The following is a 27,201-nucleotide window of genomic DNA, read 5'->3' as shown; positions in this document are numbered from 1 at the left end:
CCTGTACTCGGCACTGGTGAGGCCGCACCTGGAATATTGTGTCCAGTTTTGGGCCCCTCGCTTTAAGAGAGATATTGAGCTCCTGGAGCGAGTCCAAAGAAGGGCGACTAAACTGATCAAGGGGCTGGAAAATAAAACTTATGAGGAGCGGCTGAGGGAGTTGGGGCTGTTTAGCCTGGAGAAGAGGAGGCTGAGGGGAGACCTGATTACGGCCTATAAATACTTGAGAAAATATGGTGGGGAGTTAGGGGAAGGGCTCTTTACATTAGTGATGGGAGATAGAACAAGAGGAAATGGGCATAAGCTTAGTCAGGGGAGATTCAGGTTGGATGTTAGGAAGTATTTCTTCTCTGAAAGGGTTGTCAGCCACTGGAATAGGCTGCCCAGGGAAGTGGTTGAGTCCCCATCCCTGGATGTGTTTAAGAATAGGGTGGATGAGCTACTTGAGGATATGGTTTAATGGGGATTAGGGATGGTTGGACTCGATGATCTCTAAGGTCTTTTCCAACCTAGAAATCTATGAATCTATGAATCTATGAATTTTACAGAGATTGGTATGTAAGCCCCATCCCTGGAAGTGTTGCCTCATCCCTGGAAGTGTTGAAGACCAGGTTGGATGAGGCTTTGAGCAAACTGATCTAGTAGAAGGTGTCCTTGCCCATGGCAGAGGGAGTGGAACTAGGCGATCTTTAAGATCCCTTCCAACCCAAACCATCTGTGATTCTATGATTCTAAGTAACTCATGAGATCACAGGTAAGAAAGAAGGAGCCCTACCATGTTACAGGTGGGAAAGGATGTAACTGCAAAAGAAAGTGGCCGAAAACAGGAACCGGTTAGGGACATCTTGACATGACCCACACTCATTCCATCCCTTTTGACAAGGACTTATGCATCAGTTAATGAGTCTCAAATAACCATATTTATCAACGACGGTTCTTTTAACTCCAGAAACCATTTCATGCTTTTAGAATCACCCAACTCAGTTTTAGTCCCTTTTCTCACCATGTGTAAATGTGGCATGAGTCACTCACAGTCAGGTTTACCAGGGAAAAGTTGCACTCCTCATATAAAGCAAGGTCTTCTGCATAGAGGTCTTCTCAGTTTGCCAACTTAGTGCTTAGCTTACTTCTCATCAACAGCAAATGCTGTATGGAGGCAGAGTGCATATGCAACAGCTCACTGTGCTATCCCCTGCAAGAAAAGAGGAAAAAAGATTTCCAAACAATTCTTCTCTCAGAGAACAATTCTCTGCATGTCCTTGTTGGTTTGTTTTTCATTACACAGGACAGGCATATAAAAAGAAATTCCTAGGTGCTCAGCAGAAATCCTAGATGTTATTCTGACAGTATTCCCTACTTCTGATGTTCATTTCACAGATGCAATTATTTCACTGTTCAAACACTGCTTCCCTGAATGTGACAACTATTGAGTCTGCTGTAAATATTTAGCTGTATTTTTCCAGCTTCATTGCCAAAATTTTCAGACTGAAAACAACATTGTCTTCTCCCCTCCCGCTACTAACAAAAAACGTCACATTTTTATTTGTTCCACGATGAAGTGTTTTTTCCTGAGTTATTTACCTTTTGGAAGGAATTTTGTTAAGCAACAACAATCACTAACTAGTAAACAGCTCTCTTAATACCAAAGAGAAAGAAAGCTGATGGACACCACTGCTTCAGTCCTGCAACATGTTCAGAAGATTACACAGGAGCACAAGCCACTCTGAGACTCCTAAATAACTTCACTGCTTCTGGCTTAGTTCCTTGCAACTGACCTTTAACAACTAAAAGGACTGGGATGTCAGCATGGCCGATGCATTCCTGGAGTTAGAACTTGTAGTCCAGCTGAATCCAAATAGGGCGTTTTTGGTTGCAGGTGGTGGCATAACCCTAGTGTAGAGATTGTCTATCATAGTGCTTGTTATGATACCCCAGACATGACAGCCATAGTTTTAAAATCAGGAATAGACAGAAGACATTCCAGGCTGATAGAGGTATTCCGACTCTGGAACCAGTAAGGAACTTAAGCTCCTAATTTCCCTTTGAAAACAAATCAAAGTTTGGAGTTGTCCTGGTCTTCTTTGGTCTGAGCTGAGCAGCTGTGTTTACATTACTGACATCTCCCCTTTCCCAAATACTGCCAAACCATATGAGCATGTCAGAAGTGCCCAAACTGAGTCACGCTGGGTCAGAGCTGTACCTTTGAGCCTACTGAATGCCAAGAGGACAGGGAAAGTTATGGTGGAGCCTATCTCTTCAGTGTTGTTGATATTTATTGCCAATGATGCGATCTGGCAGCACTGTAGGCTCAGAGCATGCTGAACTGGATCTACAGAAACATATCCAGTAGATGCATGGAAATTATTATTTCCTTTTATTCTGTTCTCATTAGACCACATCTGGAATACTATCTCCGGCTTTGGGTCCTCCCAATAAAAGAAAAATTTAATTAATACAGAGATACGTACTCTACAAGAAGATACTGAGGGAACTGAGCGAGTTTAGCCTGGAGAAGAGGTTTTGTGGAAACCTAATATAAGCTTTTCAGCATGTACAGGTTGGTTCTCAAGAAGACAGAGCTAAGGTCTTTACTGAGATGCATGACAAGAGGACAGAAAGAAACGGTTGTAAATTGAAAGAAGAGAGGTTCTAATTCAACATAAAATGCAAGCCAGGAGCTGGGATCATGGGGAAGGTGTACAGGCCAGTGTAGGCAGATGACTAGAGACAGGTACCTCATTTATGTTTTACATTACATTCGTGCTCACCACTTAACACACACCCACACTCCAGCCCATTCAGAACTAATATTTCTTTCCCGCTTTTCTAAAATGACAATTTCTGCCAAAATTTTGGTAAAATGTTTTTAGATTTAAGAAAAAATTCCAATAAGAAAAAAAAAACATATTAACTGGAGCAAATGTTTTAGCTGTAGTTTGACCTGCAGCTGCTCAAATAATAACAAAAAGCCTACACTGTAAATTGTCATGATTTAGGAACTAGATACAACATACACTGACAGCAGCACACATCTCTTCAAAACAAAAGTTCAGCTCCTGGGTTATAGCAATGATCTAGACGTTAGGAAGTTCTTGGGACATGGCTTTGCTGTGGTCTTGCTATAGGAATCTAGACAAGTAACTTATCCTCATGAATAGAAAAACCTCTTTCAGGTGACCAAAGGCAGCAACTAAATTTTCATTAGGACAGATTGCAGTGCAGAGAGACAGGGATTTCTCCAGTTTCTCAAGAGACAAACCTCCTTTACCTCAATCCTATTCTGCTCAGCAGCCTAATTTACTGTCTGTTCAAAACAGCCACAGGAGCTCTTGCCTGTCTCAAAGGAGCTCTGTGAAATTAGATTAATTAAGCGATGTTAAGTGCCATGAGATTCTTGCATGTTAAAATCTTAGAAGTGCAGAGAGCACTGTCATCTAACAAGGGGCCTCTTCTGTCCAACAAATGTGTGGTACATATGTATTGTGTTGAAGAAATCCTTTCTGTTCTAACGCTTTTGAGATACCTTTTTCCAAAGCGTTTCCTGTGCTGCCCAGGCCTGTACACATTCAAACAACCCATGTAACAGCCTCTGAGCCATTGAGAGGGAAATTTTAACCAAAACCGTAAGAATAAATCCTACTGCCAGCGAAGGAAGTCCTACAGAGGACAGGCAAAATGCTTGATGGGATTCAGTAAATCCATATGAGTTTCTGAGACATATAGGCGTCACCTACCTGACCCCATCTATTATCAGGACTCTTGAATGTCCAGAAATATAGAACCATAGAATTATAGAATCATAGAATGGTTTGGGTTGGAAGACACCTTTAAAGGTCATCTAATCCAACTGCCCTTCAGTGAGCAGAGACATCTTCAACTACATCAGGTTGCTAAAGCCTTATCCAACCTGACCTTGACTGTTTCCAGGGATGGGGCATCTACAACCTCTCTGGGCAACCTATTTCAGTGTTTCACCACCCTCATCATAAAAAATTTCTTCCTTATATCTATATACTCAGAAACCGGATTCACGTCTTTGATATCTGTACCTGATTCACTACTTCTTGCAATAAGTTGTTAGGAAGTGACAGACATGGCTATAACGCTATGAGAGGGACATCAGTCTCCCCTGGCACTGCTCTGGCCACTCCATCTGCAGGATTTGCTGGTGCAGTCTGTCCCCACGGAAAGACATGGCTCACACTGGACTTTCTGTCGTGCTCATGTTGGGCAGCTCCTAATGAATCACTCACCATCCTAGCAGCTGGGTGAGAGCCAGGGTTGCTCGGGAAGTGGTCACTTTAGCACAGGACAGTGGCTACACTAATAAACCCAGCAGTGTGAGGGCAAATAAAGGTTTCCCATTATGCTGGAAGCTGACTATATTGACATGCTTTGTTCACCGCAAGCGGTGCAAAGTGGTTGTTTTAGGGTTTCAGCAACGGAACATCCAGCCTTGTTTTCAAAGGTGCTAAGCATCTGCAAAACCCACTGCTTTTGACAGCAAAAAAAAACCAAGCTACTACTGCTACTTAAGTGCCAACATAAGGATTTCAGGCTTTAATTGCATGCACCATGGCTTGATTAAATTGCTGCCAGGAGCTTTGCCAAAATAGATTATTTCACTAAGCAAAACCTGGATCTACATGGCAATTCTGAAGCTGTAGCACACATCCCGAGCCAGCTTGGAGCTACGGCGTGGATATGCCTCACGTGGTCCAGTCTCAGTGCGCATAACTCTCGTTCACATTGCACCGTTCTCTACTACACTGAGACACTGCAGGATAGACATAGCCTTAGATATCAGCTCCTCTCCAGAACCTGTTACCTGTGCCTTTATCTTGTTGCTCGTTTGATCAGGTTCTGATTTTCAGAATCAGGTCAGCATGGAAATGGCCGAAAAAAGGGACCATTCTGAAACTGGCTGCATCAGCCAAAAGCCTGAGACCTGAGCTCTTTTGAAAAATTAGTCCCCAAAATCAAGACGATATAACGTTCCAGAAAATCTCCAACTTCACAATTTCCAGAAGTGTCCCCTCATCTGAATTAATAACAGCTACAACTTCATTGAGTTCCATGATCAGTCACAGCTCTCAGGGACAATTTGGTCATTATCCTTTATGATTAATCAAACTATCTCTTTTTATTTATTTATTTTTGGCCTATGAAAAACGTACCATCTGGACAACATTGCTGTGAAGAGCATTACAGACAACATTGCCACAGGAAAGCTTTCTTCTCCCCATAGCACAGGAAGCGGAATTACAGGCAGTTTGCAGGGACTCTAGAAGTACAGCGACCTCCAAAGCTCAAGATCCCCTTGTGAAATGAGGGTGTAGTTCTGTCTCCCCGCATATGGACACTTTTGCTGCTTAGACTAAAAGAAATAAAAAGAAACAATAGAAAAGCTGCTGTATTTTTAGAAGTATTTTTCTGTAAGCTGAAGGCTTGACTACACATTGAATAACACTGCTTTAGCTATAAAAATGGACTTCTCTTTTAGCTAATTTGGGGGAGAAAATGTAGAATGATATGTGTGCACATCCTTATTATGATTTAGCTCAAATAAAATAATTCCTGCTAGAATAAACTGAGACAAGAATAGCAATTCCAACCCACACGGTTCTGCAAGAAATGCTCCGGAATAGCTACACCGAGGACATTCTTATTACCAACTCAAAGTGCTCTTTTTCAGTGAGGACAAGTGAACCAAACCATGTGGATATGTGGGCATGTAATCAAAAGTTACAAAGTCTGTTAAGCCAAAGTGGCTTAAAAACACTCAGCAACCATTGCCCCTCGGTGAAAAAACAAGCCTCTCAGCTCACACTGTTGCTTTAAAGTTGTTATTTTAAATCACCACAATGGAAATTAAATCCCATATTTCCAGTATAAGGCAGTTTAATGCATGTTACCGCTGAGCAGATTGGTTAAAGACACATCAGCTGTTTCCTGATGGACAGCAACTTGTTCAGCCACAGCGGTTCCCAGCCACGTGCCTACACCCACAGGTAAAACAGCAGGGTGGTAGCCAAAGCTCCCTGGCAGGATACTCCTTCCAAGCAACGCAGAAAAGATTTTATTTTAATTTAAAAAAAACCAAAACCACTCTCAGGGGATTTTATGAAGACATACTTCAGCTCCCCAGATACAGACACTTACTTAGAGACCTGAGATGCCAAGGCATCCCACCTGCTCTTCCCTGCTGCCCCAGAAGGACAGGAGGGCAAGGGTGTCCTGAAGCTCCCTGTTTCAGATGGCCCAGGAGATTGTGAAAGGCCCTGTGCACATACGGTTAGTCAGCAGAGTCTGGCCCAGAGAAGAGATTTCACCAGTTTACAGTGGGAGACTGAGCCACAGCAGGACACTGGTCCGGTGTCTGCATTACAGAAAAGACACAACCTAAATCTATAAAATCCCAAGAGACATGGGTTGCTGAAAAGCAATAAAATTTTTTTGGTTTTTTTTACTAGACTGTCTATTTTGCTACTGACGTCTGAGCCTTCAAAATTTGCCTTGTTTTGCAACATTTTTTTCAAAGCAGTCCTTTGCCTTTGAATTCTCACAGACGTAGTTTGTGGTCAGAGAAACGTTTGGGGAAAATATGAAAAATTAATTGATTGGGCAACTTTTAAGAAGTTTCTCTTGGGAATCTCAAGTACACTATTGCTTTTCAAATGGTTTCGTCAGACTGTACTCCAAGATCAAGTTTAATTTACCGGACACAACTTCCACGCACCATGATCAGAACTCCAAAGTCTTCCTTTTGTCATTAAAGAAGCAATCACAGGAAAAAAATGCCAAAAACTTTATTTATTTCTTTCCAGAGGTAATCAGGAGCTACACTTCTATGAGAGTAACAGAGTAGACTTGGGAATATTTAAGCAAGGGACATAGCAAAAAATCAAAAAGAGAAACAGGACTTTGGGCAACATAAATCACACAAAAAAAGGCAGTTAGAGATTATTAAAAGTTTTTATCATTTATGAAAAGCTGTAGGTGAACATGACATTGTGCAGCACTTAAAGAGTACTAATATGCAGCAAATATTCCATCTCAGGAGGACTGTAGCCAGAATACCTATGAAAAATGAAAAGTTTAAAAGAGTAAAAGTAGGAGAGGTGGGAACTCATATAGAGTTAGAAAGTTCTGTGAAAGGCCTGGACACATGTATCTGTGATATTTGCATGAAAGAAATTTGTGTCTTGCTAGTGTATTTGGTTATCAAATACGAGTCTTGAAGAAGATGAATCACACTATGAACAGGAAAAGCATGCAAATCTCCAGACATTAGTAAGGAGCTAAGTCTGAAATATTGTCCATTTGTGTCAAATTCTCTTGGGTTAAAGAGACTCGACTCAACAGAAATAAAAGGCCCATTAGAGTCCCAGTAGGACTCTGGGAATTAAGTGGGCAGGAGAACAGCTATCCTACATGTGCATAGTGCACTGCTTTCACCGGGGTATGTTATCAACATCCTCTACCAACACCCTTAATTTGCAATCGTCAGAACACCTCATTAAAAACCGCTGTTTATGCCGTTGCCTGGATTTTTCTTTTCAGTTTTATAAATACCACTCTTGAAAATATCTGTGTTCTCCCCCTTCTCTCTAGGTGGCAAATTTACTCAGACTCTTCCAGATCCCCCAGATAAGTTATGCCTCCACCAGCGCCAAGCTGAGTGACAAATCCCGCTACGACTATTTTGCACGGACGGTGCCCCCTGACTTCTACCAAGCGAAAGCCATGGCTGAAATCTTACGGTACTTCAACTGGACTTATGTGTCAACAGTGGCTTCAGAAGGAGACTACGGGGAGACAGGGATTGAAGCCTTTGAGCAGGAAGCTCGCCTCCGCAACATCTGCATTGCCACCTCCGAGAAAGTCGGCCGATCCAACATCAGGAAGTCCTACGATGGCGTGATCAGAGAGCTGCTCCAGAAACCCAACGCCAGAGTGGTGGTGCTCTTCATGAGAGGCGATGACTCTCGGGAGCTCATTGCAGCTGCCAACCGCTTCAATGTTTCCTTTACATGGATTGCCAGCGATGGATGGGGAGCACAAGAGAGCATTGTCAAGGGCAATGAGCACATAGCTTCTGGGGCAATAACTTTGGAACTTGCTTCCCATCCAGTTAAAGAGTTTGACAGGTATTTCCAAAGCCTCAGCCCTTACAATAACAGGCGCAACCCCTGGTTCAAGGACTTCTGGGAACAAAAATTCCAGTGTAACCTTCAGAACCGAAAACCACATAAAAAGGCTTGTGACAAGCACTTCACCATCAACAGTTCCAACTACGAGCAAGAATCCAAGATCATGTTTGTTGTGAATGCCGTGTATGCGATGGCCCACGCCTTGCATAAAATGCAGCGGACTCTCTGTCCAAACACCACCAAACTCTGTGATGCCATGAAACATCTGGATGGCAGGAAGCTGTACAAAGATTATCTCCTGAAAGTAAACTTTACAGGTAATAACTTCTCTTTTGTTACATGCGGAATGTCACTGTAATTAACGAAATGTTCATCAGTCACAGTAAGAGCCAGATGAATTCCCAGTAACACCTATTATCAAAGTTCAGACCAGGGTGGTACCCAGGCAAGACCACTCCTGTCACAGGAGGGGAGAAAGAAGAGGGACAGGGAGTGTGGTGAGAACTCTAAAAAAAAAACAGGCTTGATGCTCCTCCTGTTTCTAGCAGAAGGAAGAGGTGGAGGTGGCAACAACTGGTCTTGGAAATGTTACCTTTCATCCATTAAATTTCCACACACCAAATTCCATTTCATTCACAGCCAGTTTGGCTTCAACTGGGCGAGTTTGGAAGCCAATGGTCATTTCACCACCTGCTGTACTAGGCAACTGCTTGCTATGCCTATACCAAGACTTGGCCTTCTGTTCCTCATTTTTTTATGAATTTACATCATAGCTGGATGCTGGTCAATGGCTAATGGCCTTGCAATAGTAAAGCAACAATTCCTACCATAGAGCCAAAGCAATATAAAATATTTAAATATGTGGGATAGTACCATTGCCTATGTTACAGATCTTTAGGCTTGATGACAAAGTGTAGAAAGCTAGATAAAACATGTGCAGGAGGCTTGTGGAGAGAGAGCGGATGATCTGGCAATGATATAAACAAACTGCACAGGGACCGGCTACACAGCACATGACATCTCTGTGGTTTTGCCATCACATCTGACTGAGCTTAGGTTTGTTACTGATGTTACACCACAGCAAGGCTAAATAGAGCTACAGGGGAAACAAAGTGTAGAGCATCATGTCTCTTTGTTGTTACATGTCTAGCTCTCTTCTGAAGCATCTAGGTTGAGCTTGCATTTCTATGTATTATTAAAGTGATATTCTCAGCTGACCGAGCTGATCGTAAGGAAACATCATGCTGTGCTTTGTATGAGAACTATCTGCAAGAGGAATTGAAGGATAAATATGTGTGTGATACAACAAGCTCAGTCCCAAGAGACTCTCAATAACGGTACAACATTAATAACACTGGAAACTATGTAAAGTTGTCAGACTGGAGCTTTTCCCTCCTTCAGAGGTCTTCTCAGCATTTGATTCAAACCATCTCTGGATACTACCAACTATAACCCTAAAACTTCCCTCACACCCAGTGGGGTATGGCTGGTGTAGCCAAGTACCTCACTTTCTTGGGTGCGTGCAGACACACTTTCCAGCACGTGCTGCAGAGCTCCTTAGGACCCCTGCTCTCCCAGCACCCTGCTAACTGACATGTTTAGAGCACAGGAGGGCTTCCTGTAGCCCACATGCCTGCATTTCTTTATCATGGAAATCAAGGAGGGCCAGATGGGACTGATCATGTCCTACATCTTAACTCATTCCCCAGGAGATGAGTCAGGAGGACTCAGGAGCTTGGGCATGTTCTGGTGGTATGGATTCGGTCATAAAGAAAAAATAATGCTCTCGGAGGAAGAAGCTGGAGGTTGAGACGTTTCAAAACCCTCATGTGAGTGTTTCGTGCAATGCATCTGAAGCCACATGCCTGGCCTGAGCAGCATGATGCTTTGATCTTCTCCTAAAGACTGCTGAGTCACTAAGGATAGTCACATACCATGACATGTACGGATGCATAGACAATGTATATCTACCATATGATGTGCTGCAATTGCATTTGATTTATTTATTAGCTTCTTGTGTCACAGGCAACAGCACAAGACAGAAGGAATGAACCTTTTAGTTTTTAGACCTATGGAAAATAAGAACCATCATTTCTCCTCCACCAGCACTTAATACATGGAAACTATTTTCTTATTTGTCTACATTTATTCTCAGAGATACTTGAATGTCTTCAAATTATTGAAGTTACAGTGTTTTAGGAGCACAGCACTTCACAGATCTGGTTCCTGGCAGACTGATCACAGCGATGGCAGGGGTGTGCAACGTGCTTCTGCCCCTACCAAGGAAACACTTCAGGATAGTAACAACCTACCCAAACGAGGAAGCATTTCGATAACTTAAACTTCAATTATTTTGAAATTTTTTCTGACATTCCAGGTATTTTTAAGGGCTTAAATGCATACACTCTTAATAGAGTACAGCTTTAGTCTCTCACTAAACTATCTTGGTTCCAATATATGATTCTAAATGTTTCTCTATCCTGCAGAGATTTTTTAAGCACTTAAGCATTTTGCCAGTCGGCATTTAGATATAAAGTCAAAATAACCACAATTTGCTGTGAACGAAACAGCCAGAAAAATTAATTTTCATGTTGACTGAAATATTTTTTATAGCTTTTATGAATTGTAAATTGATGCTCTTCAAGCTGACCAAAAAAAAAAAAAAATTCAAAGTCTGTCATTTTGCAATTTCGAAAACAGAAGGCTCTTTTTTGAACCAAATTAATTTGTTTTAAAATAAATGTGGAAATCTTTGAAACTCCGAAGAGCTTTAGATTCAGTTAATTTTCATTTCCAATTTAAAATATTAAAAACCTGTCAAGTTCTTTTCCAAAGCTTTGTTCCATATCTATTTTTACCAGGTTACAGCATGATTTGCTCATTTCCTGTTTCTTTGTTAGCAGTTCTTTCATTATAATGTGAATTCATGTTTTAATATCAGTGATTTTTGAAAGCAGATCAGACATTTTTATGTAGTAGAGAAAATCAACAAATCTCCCTTGTCTTCTTCCTTTCAGAAAGGTGTGGAATTTTAAACATGTAAGTCTTGTCATTGATTTCTCTGGGACCAAGAGCTCACCTTTGCTCTTTTCTGGTTGAAGAAGTCTCTGAGTGCATTGTTAATACAATTTCAGGACCCTGCAGCACGGTACATGTGATCAATGATACTCTCGTACTTCCAGCTCCAAATCTGAGAACGTATCCCCAGCGTAGGGAGAGGATGGCATAGAAGCTACCAGCCCATCAGGTACACTGCAACTGAGTCAAACTGGGGATTTTCTTTCTTCTTTAGCTTAGGTAGTGATCTGCACCCACCAAAAGGAGCCAGGCAAGAAACAGACAGCGATAACCATGTTCACACATACATGAACAGCTGTTTAAGCAATGTTTCCTCTGCTGAAAGGAAAGGTTCAGATAGATGAGCTCTGTATGCATAAACCTGCAGCTTGCCATGAAAAAAATCTGATGAATAGCCCTGAATGTATTCTCCCAGCTTCCAGGAACAGGTGACAGAGCATTTCAAACACACCAGCCTGAGCAAATGACAGGGTGCATTCATATGACTGCTGTAGGACTGTGCAATTTTAGACATTTACCCTACATAGCTGAATTAGTTTGGGTTAGTCTCTGATTGCAGTTAATGGAGGGGATCAGCATTTGCAGACTGCGGTTCAGCCCACGTGAGGTAGCCCACATGAGATACGATTTGCCCCTACATCACTTGCTATTGACTGCAGATGGAGCACAGAGCAACCGAGATTCTCATTTGCCATTCAACTGAAAGCCTGAAGTGAGACTCTCAGGCATAGTAATAATGGGATCTGTAGGGAAAGACTCAGGGACCAGCTAACAGCAGGGTTGGAGTAAAGGACTGATCAGGATTTGTGCACTCTCATGCTGCCACTGCTACTGGCATGCTGTGTGACAGGTATTTCATTAGCATCTCCGGGGTCCTACTTATTTCTCCTTTTTCATTAAACTGAAATAACTCCATAGAGCTGCAGTGAGGCACGAAGGCAGGGTGAGATTTCACTCCTTATTGTCTGTGAGATATACCGAGCACATAATTTTCTTGCAAGTTAGACATAGACGACAAATGTCATGATATCCTGAATCTTTTCAGGAAGGGAGAAAAGAGATACTTATGCCTGATTCCCCCTTCCAGCAGCAGGATCTGAGAACGCAAAGCCCAGCCTCTAGATAAACACCCTCACTCCATCTCAGTGCTTGTTTGGTCTTTCAAAGAGATATAGGCTGGTTTATCTTCTTGATCTTCCCATGCTCTGTGTTTCCTCCTGAGGGCACGAGTTCGGCACTTGATGTTCTGAATCGTGATGCTCTTCTGCTGATAGAGATGCTGGTTCAAGAAGCTGTTAGCTTGTATTACCAGAACAACAAAGAAGAGCTGAACAAAAGCAAAGGGCTCCATGGGAGAGAGCAGAGAGTAAACTCAACTTCTTACCGACACCCAGCCACTGCTTAGTGGAGAGCAGGGTGTGGAGGAGATTCTCAGGTGGACTGTGAATTGGGGATGAGCCCCAACATGAGGCAGAGCTCCACATATCCAGAAGCCTCCCTCCCTCAGAGGAACAGAGGGGCCAGTGTAGCAACCAGCTCTGCTAACTCTTTTAGCTCCTTTAAGCCACCAGGAGGACACAGAAAAGCAGCGTTATCATCTCCCGCAGTGCTATTGCAAGCCTCACAACATTTGACATGTGCCAGGACAGTGAACATTAACACAAGGAGTGTGAAAGAAATGTCCATCATTTGGGATGAAGTGGCAGGGTGCTGCACAGCTGTGCCCCACATCTTGCTACCTGGTGTAGCTGCTCCTCCAGGGTGCTGGGCTCCAGGTTGGCCAGGGGTGAGGAAAGGCAACAACTGACGTTCAAGGACCAGCATTAGCTCCACCTGACCCGAGGCTGCCAAGTTGACCTTGCAGTGTGACAACCTTGTCACCCAAGGGTGTGGACCGGGCTTCAGCGTTTCCCACTGCTCAGTCAGCAGGGCTGATGGTGGTGCAGAACTAACTCTGCCTGGAGCCTGGCATGGGAGGGTACGGGCAGAGGGAGGTTGGATTTAGGGGTTAATGTATGTCCACCTGTCTCTGCAGCTTCCTGAATCTCCACAGCAAATGGTAGGAGGAATTCAGCTGAAGTCATAACCCTGGAAAAAAAATCATTAAAATTTTAGGTAATACATATGTTTATAGTATTCAGTGTCTTTTCCTACCTTGTTCTTCCTCCACAACTATGAAAGTCACTGTCATGTTCCTCCCTGTATTATGTTCAGAAATCCAACTCTTCTACAGAAAAGCCTATATCATCAAATCTAGCTTATACTGGGCAAAATCCTCTCCTGTGACTAACCAGAATGACAACTCAAAATGAGAAAAGGGTTGTAAGTCAGGTCTGATTCGTCCCCTTTCATCCACTGGATTTTATGACAAAACTTTTATTCCTGCCTGATCCTAAGTTTCTGTGTGATTTATTTTCTTTTTTTTTCTTCCTCCCCACTCAACATTCAAGTAATATGAAATGGAAACACAAATTCACCTTCACGTTTACTCTTGAGCATCGGTGACTTCTATGATGGGAACATACTTTCATGGGCCATTTCCATCATAACTGTACCATCCAAGTGGGAAAGAGCTTAAAAGTCATGGTCTGCAACAGGCAGATGCTACACCACTTCTGAACACAGCAGCATTGCATGGTCCTTGCTTTGGGATTTAGCCTTAAATATCTCCTATCAAAAGTCCACTTTGTAACTCAGTGCCTTGCCAGGTTTGCATGGAGCAGAGACCAATAAGTCATATATCTGCTATCAGAAGTAGATTATGGATGCAGAAACTCCAAAGGCCAGGTATAAATTTACAGCAAGGAGCATCTGTCAGTAGACGTGCAGGGTAAAGCTAGAGCTCATACCCCAGGCTTCCGCAGCAGATGGCCCTGCTACTCCGTCATCTCACCCAACGGCTCCTGCTCATCAGGTCAGATCCCCTTTGCCTCCAGCACTCAAACAGCCAGCTGTAAGGTCCTCCTGGCCTTGCTTGTAATGATCATTTGTAAAACAAGCCAGAACACTGCTTTCAGCTGAATGTAAAATTTTCACAGGCAGAAGGCATCTAATATCTTCTTAATCATAAAAGTTTTAAAAGTGCAATTCATGATGGAGTTGTGGCCAATAAAACCAAGGAAAATGTAGAGCAAATTTCCCAATATATTCATTAAAAATGTACATGAAAGAGATGTCTAGGATTTATACGAAAAATTACCATCTTTTCCCGGGACCATAGATATGTCATAGCATTTAAAACCTTGAAAGCAGCTAAGGAACAGTCTCTGAAAGCATGCTTGAGACTTGCTGTTTCAGAGCAGAGGAATAGTTGAACCTGCACAGTATTTCCCCATATTTCTCTCTAGATTAGAATTACATTGGTATATACACACACAGAGGTGTAGTGAGATTTTAACAGCCTGGTTTTCCTGATGACCTCCCTTACTTTCTCCTTCTTCCAGCGGCCTCTTTGTAGATCTAGCTGCTGATGTGGATCTGCAGTTCCTTTCCTTTGAGCAAACTTACCCTTCCAACAGGTTCCTGGGCAAAAATCTTTGATTAGCCCTTCCTGAAGTTTTTAATATATGTGTAAATTCATATATTTATATATGCATGTGTATTTTCATACATATATATTTCAGCATGTAATATGGACTCATAAGATAGAGAATCGTTACGATTAAGTGATGCTGGAAGGGACCTCAGGAGGTCTCTAGTTCAACCTTCTGCTGAAAGCAGGGTCAGCTGTGAGACCACACCAAGTTTCTCAGGACTTTACAGATGTAAACTGGCTGAAATTAAAATACTGTGGAACCTTTTCATCCTCTAGTTTAGGTTTGAGGTATCACGATGGCAAACAACAACCCCATTTGCACCCTGGATGCATTGTGTGTGACATGCTGCACCATGTAAACCGGATACTTGGGCTTGCAGCAGGACACAGACATTGTCATCTCTAGGGTACAACTTCCAAACAAAATTTTCATTAAAACTTCTCTTGCCATGATGGCAGGTCAGTGACCTACCTGTTAACAGTGTCTGTTTTCTAGCTGGAGACTGTCATAAAATGCTGTCTTTCCACACTTTCATTTGGTATTAATTAACACTAATTGGCCTGAGTGAGCCGGAGAAGAGGCTGAATTGTGTTCTTACCTCTTGAGATAAGCTCCAGCAGCAGAGGCCAAGGTGTGCTGGACCATTGCTTCCTGGATGACCAGCGAGCAAGGTACATCTACCTGCTGCCACCACTCTTCTGCCTGACTTGGGCACTGAGCTCCCATAGACAAAAAGATGAGAAATGCAGCATTAGCAAAACACAGAGCAGGAAGAACTTTTCTTCACAGTCCTCAGGAAGACTCTGGAATATCTTGCCTTTGGCCTTTACCCAGCTGGATGCTATTCCTGGAAAGTCCAGAAATCACAGGCCTGCAATCGCCTCAAATTTGTTACAGCAGCATATTTAAGTGAAGGTGATTTGACATCCCTAAAATAGCAAATAGCTCTCCATCTCAGTTTCTTCTACATATTTATACCACCCACCACTTCAGCTGAACTATGAAATAACTACATACAAAGTTATATAGTCTGTGCCTTTTCTGCCAGCTGCTTTGGTCATATTAATAATGTGGCCTTTCGGCATCTTATAAATGTCTAGATTGCGTAGCGCCCGCGCGGGTGTGTAAATGAGGATGAGATTAGACACTCTGTGTTCACGGAGAAACACATGACTGAAAAACTGAGCAACGATTTTCTCTCAGATCACATATTTGAGAGACAGAAGGCTCGGTAACCTAATTTCTCTAAATCACAGACTTCTGTGTTTGCCTGCTGCTTGTTTTATACTATTTATTATTTCATCTTTTGTTTCACTGGCAAATGTCACATGAATCCCAAACACCGAGGGTCTGCACAGCCAAAGTGCTTAGAGAAGCAGAAAGAGTTGTACAGCCTTTTCATCCCCCGACCAAGCACACTCACTTTTCCAATTCCACTGGTCTTAACAATAGGACGACTCAGGGCATACGGTGAGATTAAATTCTTATTCTTCATGCAGATTTACCTGTGAGAGACATACACACATAGCTGAAAAGATGTCAGGTCTGCATCTTTCTCCTTGTGACCTGGAAGAACAAGATATGTGAGAAGAGTATGGTTGAGGTTTCCTACCCCTTACATTTTAGTTTCTAATTTGGCTCTGAAAAGCCAACAATAGAGCCAGATTCTTTTCTATTAACTCCCATGGAAGAGCACTTTAGCACTTCCAGAAGTAATCTCAGTTAGTCTCACTTGCATGCTGAGGTGCTATTTTAGGGGCTGGAAAAGGGAGAGGCTGTGCTCAGAACATGACCACGACAGTGTTAACGAGGATGAGGACAAGGAGAAGATTGCACAGGGACACACTGGGAACACAGAGACATATAGGGACTCATTCTATGATTGGGACAGTGTGTCACATTGGGAAAATAAATTACTCTCTTGAGTAATCCAGGTGTGTCCTGGACTTCCAGTGAGTCCCTGAGAAAATTGGTCTTTTCAAAAGGTGATGAAGAAAACTACAGAAAGTCACAAACCCAGATGTCTAATCCCAAAGACAACTAAATGTTACCTTATTTTTTACCAGACATCTATTGGCAGATAATAATTATACTAGAAAGGCAGAACTGAAAGTATAATCTGTAGAAAAGTATCTTTTTTTCCTGATATAACCTTAATATCACTACGTCCCTGGAAGACATCTTCGCTTCACCCGTCAGAGCAGAGTGCAAAGATACTCCCAGGCTAATGCTGACTAAACAGGAACTGGTACCAAACCAGTATAGCTGCATTAACGTGACACCAACATTCGGCCCAGCCTGGTGCTGCAATCTAGACATGTATCTTGGTCTGGATGATGATCCTACATCACTTCTACGTAGCATGTTTCCAGGCAAACCTGTCGCAAGCTGACTGCTGTACTTGTACTTGTTAAACTGCAGCCCAGATGAGCATGTGAATCTATTCCAGCTTTCTACGAAGCCTGAACTATTCCCTTCAAGCTTGTGTTGCCCGTTTCTGACTTCCAGTGCAGAAAAGAAGCAGCTCAGTTATACAGTCATGTTTCTCTATTTAAAAGGGAGAAAGGAACTCAACCCAACCTCACAACATCCCTTGCATAAATTTTTGTGTTAACACGCTGTTTTCCCAAATATTCACAGCCCTTCCCTTTGTGTAAATGGTCTCATGAATCAAAAGAAGTATTTAGGGCAAAAGTTTCAGAGGAATGACTGAAAGGATGTCGTCCTACCACAAATTTACCTTTATTATTCATGCAAGTGTTTGTATTTTTATTTTAAAAAAACCAAAACACTCAGGCCAGTAGGTCACACCTATCTTCTAAAAGAGAACTCAAAAAACAATAAGCTCTGCACTTTCATGGAGCAGAAACTCCTTGTACATATGAGTACTCTTCACAAACTTACCTTCTACGTTACTCCCCTCAACTGCAAACTGGATGGACCTGGCAGATAAATGTGTTAAAAGGTGACTTTTTTCATTTTCTCATTAGAGCCACATTTCTAAACACCTCTGAAAGCATCTCAGAGAATGTCTGCCTTGGCATCACTGCAATATTTATGGCTATTTTGTTAGATAGAGAATATAATGCAAAAAGAGATTTTATTGCTGTTATCTGGGTGAGTCATTTCCTTTTGTTTCCTTCTTCCTGCCATGAAAGTGTATTTTGTCTGAGGATATAACAAGTGAATACAAAGAATACTAAAATTCTTCAAGGCAGGAGGCACAACACACATATTCATGCACAAGGGTATCAGAAGCAAAGAAACTTCTAACAAAAATGTCCACAAAATCCTAGCTGCAGTGTGGCTCAGGCAGAGGAGCAATCCTTTAATTTGCTTTCTCACCTCTTGCTCCAGCCATGGAGCAATAAATCAACATCAACTCATCTGCTCACTATTGGGATGCAAAGGGCTTCAGCACTAAGGCAGGAATGACAAATATCTCCAAATACAAGTCCTCAAGCTTAAGGCATATAAATCCTAAAATAGTCACCAAGATCATTAAGTTGGCTTGTTGGGTCTCCACGCCAAAACTCACTCTCTCCTTAGTGCATAGGAGCACAGAGCCAAAAGCGCTGGTGATGTGAACGGTGGTCTCGAACACCCAGTACATAGAAAGCAGAGGTTAATGTACCCCACAGCTTGAAGGCCCCTGCACCCTCGGTCTTGCATCCACTTTTCATCTCCTACAGTTTCGCTTTTCTTGTTACAAGCCCATCTTTCTACTTGCCACAGTATGAATCATCTCATCTCTTCTAGACTAATGGCACCTATATATCTAGCAGTTTTCCTACAGAAGAAATCCAAGAGTACTTCTGAAGGCTGAGAGATATTCACTTTCTAAATGTGTATGTACAATTTCTCCTCAGTTCAATAGGGGCTCCAAGCAGCACATTTTTCTATTTGCTGCTATACACAGATTTCAGATAATTTGATGGACAACAGAATAAGCTAGGGCAGCAATTCCTTTGTACGTATGAAATATTTACCACTTCTGCAGCTGAAATATGAGGCTCAGCTAAGAAAACACTGTAGTTTTAGCCAGGAAAGGAATTGGCACCGTGCGCAGTGGAAACAGGGAAACTATTAGTGTGAGAAAGCTGAGCGGAGCCTTGAACAAAGTCGTCACACAAAATGTATGTGCCACAGAAATCCTGTGTATTGTAGCCGAGAGCTTTCGGACTTTCAGGGTGGACTGTATCTGACATCACTTTGACTCCGTGACTCAGTATCAACCACACTGTCATATGGGGAGCTTGAATCAGGAAACACACACAGAGGCACACACACATGCACACAGACTCACAAGAGCACTCTCTTGCTGTTCTTTAAAATTCAAATTTCCTTAACCCAATTCTACAGTAAAAGATAATGCTTGATGTATGATTGTTGAGTTCGAATAGGCAAAAAGGGAACAGTGAATCAAAAAGCAGCAATCTTTTTATATGGACGAAGAGGGAGAATCTCCCAGTGTTTGGGTACCAGCACTGAAGAGTTGTAGCATTCACAACCAGGAGACAGTCCCAGAGTTATTCTTTTCTCAGTTTTCCTTTTGTTCCTTTTCTTGCAGAGGCAGTTACTGTCCTTATAGCTTCTTGTTATCTCTTTTATCTTTTCGCCATACACAGGATGCTTTTCATATGTTCTTCTTTCTATTGATTATGCCCTAAAAAACATCCCTCCTTGTTGTCAAGGTTGAATTTCTTCAGTGATCAGTAGTTGATTGTTTGAGTGTAGCTCTGGAGCCTCAACCATCTTCCTGTGCTTCTGCTACAGAACTCTCCCACGCTCTTCCTGTGGGAACACTTTCTCTGTGGCTCTTTATCTTGTACAGTAGGTCTTAAATTTACTACAAAACACTAGAAAATTCTTGATCATATGCAGAAGTGTATGAGATGGGTTTTGCTGGACACTTGTAGTCTAAGCAACAATGGCATAGCCACCCGTAACAGCGAAAGGTTGTGCCCTTAGGGTCCGTTCCAAGTCTGTTTCTTTGACATAAATAACTGTACATCATGGGATCCTCTAAATAATTTTTACCTATTGTTCCTCCAAAAGTAGAGTTTTTCCACGCTATTTCTCTGTGGCCCTGATGGATGGAGCAGCTGATCACCACTCCAAGATCTTGATGTCAGCTTGACAGCAGAGATTTACCAGGACAGATCTCCATCAGAGAGTGGCAAATATGACACTATATGAAGCTGCTATTAGGAACTGACGAAAATGTGCCGAAAAAGTTTGTTAAACGTGCTTTATTACATTTGCACATCTATTTGATTAAATAGCTAGTGGCTAGTTAATGGCCCAGTAACTGAGAGAATAAAAAGCCCATCTTTAAAGGCTCTTTAGAGAAAAAAATATCTCAAATCAGATAAAGGCTTGAGGCAGGGCTGTTAATGTCCTTTCTAGATCTTGGAAACACTTTATCAGTCTAAGCCTATCAATGTGTCTCTGTTTCCACCATTAAACAGGCAACTAAATCAACATTTTCTTTTTACATTTTCCCCTGAGGTTCAGTGATTGCTGATGCTGTTGCTGAACTGATTCAGTGGAGCAAAACATTAGCAAAAATGATTCTGTGCTCTCAGCTTTATCTTTTCTTCCTAAGAGCAGAAGAATTTGCAAGTGTTAATAGGACACGCAGCTTGCACGTTGTATGATAGTGCACACCAGTGAACACTGATGATGTTGAGAGAGGTGACGTGCCACCTTTGCAGCTGGTGTGTGATATACATGAAAAATCTTACAAGTCAGGAGTTCTTGTCTTTTATCTCACCATCTTTTTACTGAGATTCATTGCTGCGAGTAGCCCACTTTCACCTCTCGATTGACTGACTCGGCATTTGGTCATTCATAAGATATACTCTGCTGAGTACTGACTTAACCTGTCATTTCAACAGATGTGTATTTCTAGCCATCACGTTGTGATATGGAAATAAGTAAAAATAAAATCCAAACTCAAACATTTACAAAGGGAGATGAGTCACATTTAGTGTGTGTGGTGAGCCTTACTGAAAACATTAATTTGGTGATTTTTCCATCAGTGGCCAAAGTTCAAGTGAAATAGCTTTCATATCTGCTTTGATACAACTTGCTTTGTATTCTAATAACTGGAGAATTATCGATGGAGGAAGCTACCCACATTCCTGATGGCAGCTCAATCTAGCCACAGCCCACCTTTGGAGGTGTCTATTTGTCTCCACTGATTTTAGGAGCTCCGTAGGAAAACTATATCTTAATATAGGCACTCTAATTAAGTTTAGGTTAAAGAAATATAGGCCACCTTTTTCACGTACATGTTATATTCACAGAGAAAACTGATCAGCTCCAGAATCTTACACCATAAGATCTGTGAAACATTTACATTTCCAGCTGAACTCCAAGTCTTCGTCTTCCACCATTATGTCAGATGTGCCAAATACTATAACTGAGCTGCACAATATATCTGAGCATAAAAGTTCTTGTGTGTGTTTCTGTAGCACTGTTTCTTTATTCCAGCTCTGAAGCATCCTACAACTCCCTTTTTTTCACAAAATGTTCAATAAATTCGAGTTTCAGTTACTTCAAAAAGATGGTCTCGTTAGAATTCACTACTTATGGAAATACAATTTTGTTTTGCAAATTACCTCATTATTAGCAATTTGTAGGGTGATTGCTGAGAGTTTTCGGTAGCTTCTTAACAAAAATAATAGCATAGAGTCATAAGATTTGTAGGAAGAGGCAACACATTTATTAGACTGCCCACATATCTGGAAAAAAACAAAGAAGCTTTTGGCATAAAATCTCTCTGCCGTATCTTGTCTAGCATCTGGATCAGACCTTGTGTTTCTAAACCATATACTTTTAAAGAAGTGAACAAAAAGCTCTCAGCAATCACTCTGCAAATGGATTGCAATGAGGTTGTTTGTAAAGTGAAATTGTGTTTCCAGGAGGAAATAAAAACCTGATACACTGAACTACAAGCAGAGCTGTTCCTTCAAAATAATTGAAGATCAAATTTATTGAGCAAATTTTCTGATGACCTAATGAAGTGACCTTGTGCCTGAAACCTTGTGCACTTCTTCTATCTATAGACTAGTCTAATAAAAAATACTGCCTTTCGTATGGGCTTGAAATGTCTTGAATCTCAGACCATCACAGCCGAAGTATTACTACTAATAAATAGTAGTATTGCATTATAGGTAATTAAATCTATGTCAGCCCACCTGATTTGGGAGTGTCTTCATATCAAGTCAATTAGGAAATAACAGCCAGAGGGTCTATTTCATGGTTCATTGGTTCTGATCTCTAAGGGCAAACTATCTAAATTATTCAGAGAACTGTCTGGAAACCTCTCTCTAATCCTCAAGTCCCCACAGAGGAGAGAATGTTTTAACCAACTTCCTTTAATATCTTAATAACTGAATCTATTCATATTTCCTTCAGGCTGACAAAGCAGGACAAAAACATATTATTAGGTATTCAACACTTCCTTAGCCATCAGCTACTATATGCATTCTGGGGGTGGAATTAGCACATCGTGGAATGGTGCCTCCAAAAATAGAAAGATTCATGTCTCTGTGACATAACCGAGTCCCTCACTTAGTCCAAAAGTGAATTTTAGCAAAATTAAAACACAGCTTCAACCTCTTTCAGCTGCACCCTCAACGTATTGAGAAGAGAGGAGTAAGGCACGGCACCAGTTTCCAGCGCGGAGGTTAAATGAGAATATCCCTCACCCAGAAGTCCAAATCGAACTCATAACCTGGGGACTTGCAGGAAGCCCCAACCAAAATCTCAAGCTCTGAAAGCAATTTCAATGTTCAGCAATTGGCAGATAGCTCACCAGCAAACTTATATTTTTCTCAGACCAGAACATTTCAAGAGATACCAAAACTTATAGTTCCAGCTCCCGAGCTCTTGTGTTGTCACCCTGACAGTGGCTGTAATTCTTCATAATAGGATTGGGTTCCCCTTGCTTCTGTTTACAAAATGACTAGTTGGCCTGAGGGAGGTGTCAGGCAGTTTAAAGTCATGGCTTAATTTCCTTTGTAATTGAGAGTTGATTGCTGGTATAAATTACTTTGCCTGCATTTTGGTACTTTGCCAGTCATTTCCTAAAGTGGATAATCTTAAATTAAAAGAGTGGTACGAATTGAAAGGCATTGCCATATTGGAATCTCACAAATCATTCATATCAATTAGCAACCTTGTAGACTTATTACAAAAAGAAAAACACCTTGGATACTTCTCCATGAATGCTTGATTTATTTTTAAGTTTGACTAATGTAACTTTAACCAAAAAGTTTCAAGAAATTTTCTTCGTTTCAGGGGATATGCTTTATATTTTTAAGGAGAAATATAACAACTGTAAAACTTTATATGCTTTCTGTCTTCCATGTCTCAAACTCCGAATCCTTTAAGGAATCAGAAATGCCCTTTTTAATTCCTGAAATTTCCTTTAAAAATAAGAGTGATTTCATAATTTCCTCGTTGAAGGATTGTACTTTAGCATTTAGTTCATTCTCCCCAGACCACACAAATGCCCAAGGGCCACACAAGCAAGAGAACTCCATGTAAATGTAAAACACCCTGCTCCAGGCAAGTGTTTCCCAGGAACCGCAGCCAGGGAGTTCTGCGTTCAGCCAGGCTGAGGAGAACCAAGCTGAATTAATCCCCCTAATCTTTCCGACCCTTCTTAGTTTATTTTGCCAGCATCCATGTTACTTTTCTGCTGGACTGTTCTCTCTGATAGCCTCCGCAGTGGGCACGGCAGCCTGTGCAGACAGCTTGCACAAGACATCCCTTCACAGGTACATCGTGGAGTTGCTGTCACTTGGCTCTCCAGCTGCAAGTCTTTCAGTTCCAACTGTCTGGGTGATACTCATCTCGTCTAACTTCAGATCCGTATATGGTAGATGTATTTTAGCTAGTCTCTCTCATTAAAGTCAGCAGAAAAAAAACAAGTACAGTTCAGCTGACCTATGCTAGATATCTAGTCTAAGATGAACCCTAGAAATACTCATTCTCTTTTGTAAGACAGCAGCTTGGGATAACGAACGCATATGCAGATACCCATGTGATAGACCTTTGCAACTAGGCCTAGGGAAACATTTCTGTCTCTGATTACTGCAAAGCCTATGGGGGTCTATGGCATGTGTTAAAATTCCCTACAGCAAGTGAGTTTCTAACCCGAGAGAGGAGCCACGGAGCTGAATGGAAAATCTGTAGACATAGATAGGAAAACTGCATTTGCAGAAGACTTATCGGGGGTGGTCATAATCAGGTGTGACCCTGTGCCTCTCTCACAAAATGGCTTTACACCACTCAAGATTCTACACGTTTGCATGTACCAGACCTCTCCATCAAACCTTGCCTAAGCTGTTTCCAGGTAAAGCTGAGCCTAGGGATAAGGCATTCACAGGTTTGTGCGTGTTTCTGGAATGAGAAGCAGCAATACTGCATATGACCCAAACACATCCAGAAATGATGGTGCAGATGTTATAAGTGACTACTTGTCTCGTGAAAACTTATGTTCTAAGCCATTCACTATTTATTTATTTATTGTGGAGAGGTACAATTCAGTGACACTTCACTCTGGGCATTCCCTATACTAACTTTTAAATTGCCAAATTTCAATGTCACTCCTGCCAATCAGGTGTGAAACCAGCTGCCTTATGCTGAGATAGAAACAAGAGTGGGTGCATCAGGTCTCGATTACTCGGTCTGGATGTTCAGCTGAGCAGAAATAACTCACTTTGACCTCAACAAACCATATCTATCTCAAAATAAAAGCAAATTAAAAGATATATGCATTCTTGGGGTCCTTTGTGATACTTTTCAAGATAAGGCATCACACAGATGAGTCCGTTGAACAAACACACCACATCCTGTTGTTGTATTATTATCAAACCTCTTCCTTACAGTGCTTTAATAAGGAATTGCCCAGGATATGCAACAGGAAGGAGCAGAGAGCATTAAAAAAACTGTATTTTTCCATTACATAAACAAATGTCTTGTTTTTCAGTCTTAAATCAGAAATTTAGAGTTTTTGCAGCACCATCTAGTGAGACTAAAGAGGTTTTACTCAATTTTTCAAAAAATCTAGCCTTTTCCCTCTTTACAGTTGCATTTCTTTTTAATCATGATCTCCTTATAGCCTATTGGCTGAAAGTCTTTGGGGCCAACAAGCTGTTGAAGAAGATGCCTTTGGTGCACACAATAGTCCTTTTCACGTTCCTTTCTGAACGGCATGAAATCCCACAGCTTTGCAAACTGCTGAGCTGAAAAACTGCAGAGCTTTCATCAAGTCTTGTTATTAATGAATTGCCTCCTAGCAAGTGAGCTGTGCCTCTGATCTGTACCTTGTTTTGAAAGAATACACTTTACAAGCAAAGAACAGATGTGTGTTTTGTTGGAGATGAAGGACGGTCTCAGATGTAGGCATACCTGTCATTATTCCTACCAGGAGGTGGTACAGATGATATTTTCTATAAGACAACATCTATACACTCAGCTCTGTGCCAGACACATGCAAGACTCTGTATGCAAAATATCGTTCCTGGCCCAAAGATGTTACTGGCAAACAAAACTTAGTCTGATTCCAAGCCAGTTAAGATGACTCTCATCTTTTTTTTAAGCTGCCCTGTCTCTTAAAAGTTTCCCTATGCCTAATTAGGGATTAAAACTGCTTTGTTTTCTTCATCTACTCATCCCTGGCTAAAAAAATCCTGGAGTACTTTCACCCAACTGAGCCAGTATGCAGAATCAGAAGCATTTCAAAAAAGATTTCCCATACCATCTTTTAAAATAATGTTTTTGACAAATAAGGAAATTAATCCTCCCTTTCAGAACTTTCTGAATTCTTTCATGTCACCAAGAGCTGTATATCACTGACACCAAAAATAATAGAAATTTCCAAATCATAGAATCATCGAATGGTTAGGGTTGGAAGGGACCTTAAAGATCATCTAGTTCCAACCCCCCTGCCATGGGCAGGGACACCCTCCACTACACCAGGTTGCCCAAAGCCTCATCCAACCTGGCCTTGAACACTTCCAGGGATGGAGCATCCACAACTTCTCTGGGCAACCTGGCCCAGTGCCTCACCACCCTCAATGTAAAAAATTTCTTCTTTATATCTATATCGAAATCTCCCCTCTTTCAGTTTAAATCCATTGCCCCTTGTCCTATCACTACACACCCTTGTAAAAAGTCCCTCTCCAGCTTTCCTGTAGGCCCCCTTTAGGTACTGGAAAGCTGCTATAAGATCACCCTGGAGCCTTCTCTTCTCCAGGCTGAACAGCCCCAACTCTCTCAGCCTGTCTTCATAGCAGAGGTGCTCCAGCCCTCGGATCATCTTCGTGACCCTCCTCTGAACTCGTTTCAGTAGCTCCATGTCCTTCTTATGTTGGGGACTCCAGAGCTGAACGCAGTATTCCAGGTGGGGTCTCACGAGAGCTGAGTAGAGGGGCAGAATCACCTCCCTCAACCTGCTGGCCACACTTCTTAAGATACAGCCCAGGATACAGTTGACTTTCTGGGCTGCCAGCGCACATTGCCGGCTCATGTTGAGCTTCTCATCCACCAGCACTCCCAAGTCCTTTTCCTCAGGGCTCCTCTCAATCCATTCTCCGCCCAGCCTGTACTTGTGCTTGGGATTGTCCCGACCCATGGGCAGGACCTTGCACTTGGCCTTGTTGAACTTCATGAGGTTCTCAGAGGCCCACCTCTCCTGCCTGTCAAGGTCCCTCTGGATGGCATCCCTTCCCTCCAGCGTGTCCACAACACCACACAACTTGGTGTCATCTGCAAACTTACTGAGGGTGCACTCGATCCCACTGTCCATGTCTCCAACAAAGATGTTAAATAGCACTGGCCCCAGTACTGACCCCTGAGGAACACCACTCGTCACTGGCCTCCACTTGGACATCAAAGCAGCTCACCTGCTTCTAACAGCACATAAGCACATACTGGCAAGTTATGCAATTATTGGAAAAGATGACCCAACTGTAGCAAGATGGAAACAAAAGGACATAATTCACTATATAAAAGCTATTATGTTATCTCATGTTCTTATCCATATCTGCTACTAAAATAGCCATAAAACTAAGTAGTCTTTCCTCTCTTATCTGAAGCTGAAGGAGTTTGTCCTCCACTTACACAATGTGATCCTCTCCTCTGATAGGGGAGGGCTGCCTTCACCGCGGCTCCATAGGTTTCTGTCTTCCGCACTCTGTGTACCTGAGCGTTTCTCCTGTTATCATAAACATCACTGCTGCTGCATTTCACTGCTGAAATGCTGCAAGCTGGAGCACAAAGCATCGCTGGTTCATCTTTAAGGCACTTTTAGTTATCCTTTCTTTTCCTTGGTAACTTCTTTTATAGAATTTCTCTTGGATAACTGCTTTGCATAAGGATAATTCCTTAATTAAGGAATAATACTTAAGGAATAA

General features: G+C 41.9%; 1 protein-coding gene across 2 annotated transcripts in view; it reads left to right on the top strand.

Moving 5' to 3' along the window:
• The window catches only part of GRM3 (glutamate metabotropic receptor 3), a 53,942-nt gene that overhangs the window by 9,760 nt on the left and 16,981 nt on the right, over window positions 1-27,201 (top strand). For both annotated transcript variants that reach the window (XM_086609703.1, XM_009981514.2), the window contains exon 2: window positions 7,615-8,470. In XM_086609703.1, coding sequence (XP_086465829.1) covers window positions 7,615-8,470 — 856 coding nt within the window. The remainder of the gene's footprint in view (window positions 1-7,614; window positions 8,471-27,201) is intronic.

This window comes from Tauraco erythrolophus, chromosome 4 (assembly GCF_009769465.1).
Source record: "Tauraco erythrolophus isolate bTauEry1 chromosome 4, bTauEry1.pri, whole genome shotgun sequence".
Lineage (NCBI taxonomy): Eukaryota > Metazoa > Chordata > Aves > Musophagiformes > Musophagidae > Tauraco > Tauraco erythrolophus.
Note: the sequence above shows the minus strand (reverse complement) of the source record. Positions and strands in the feature narration are given on the sequence as shown.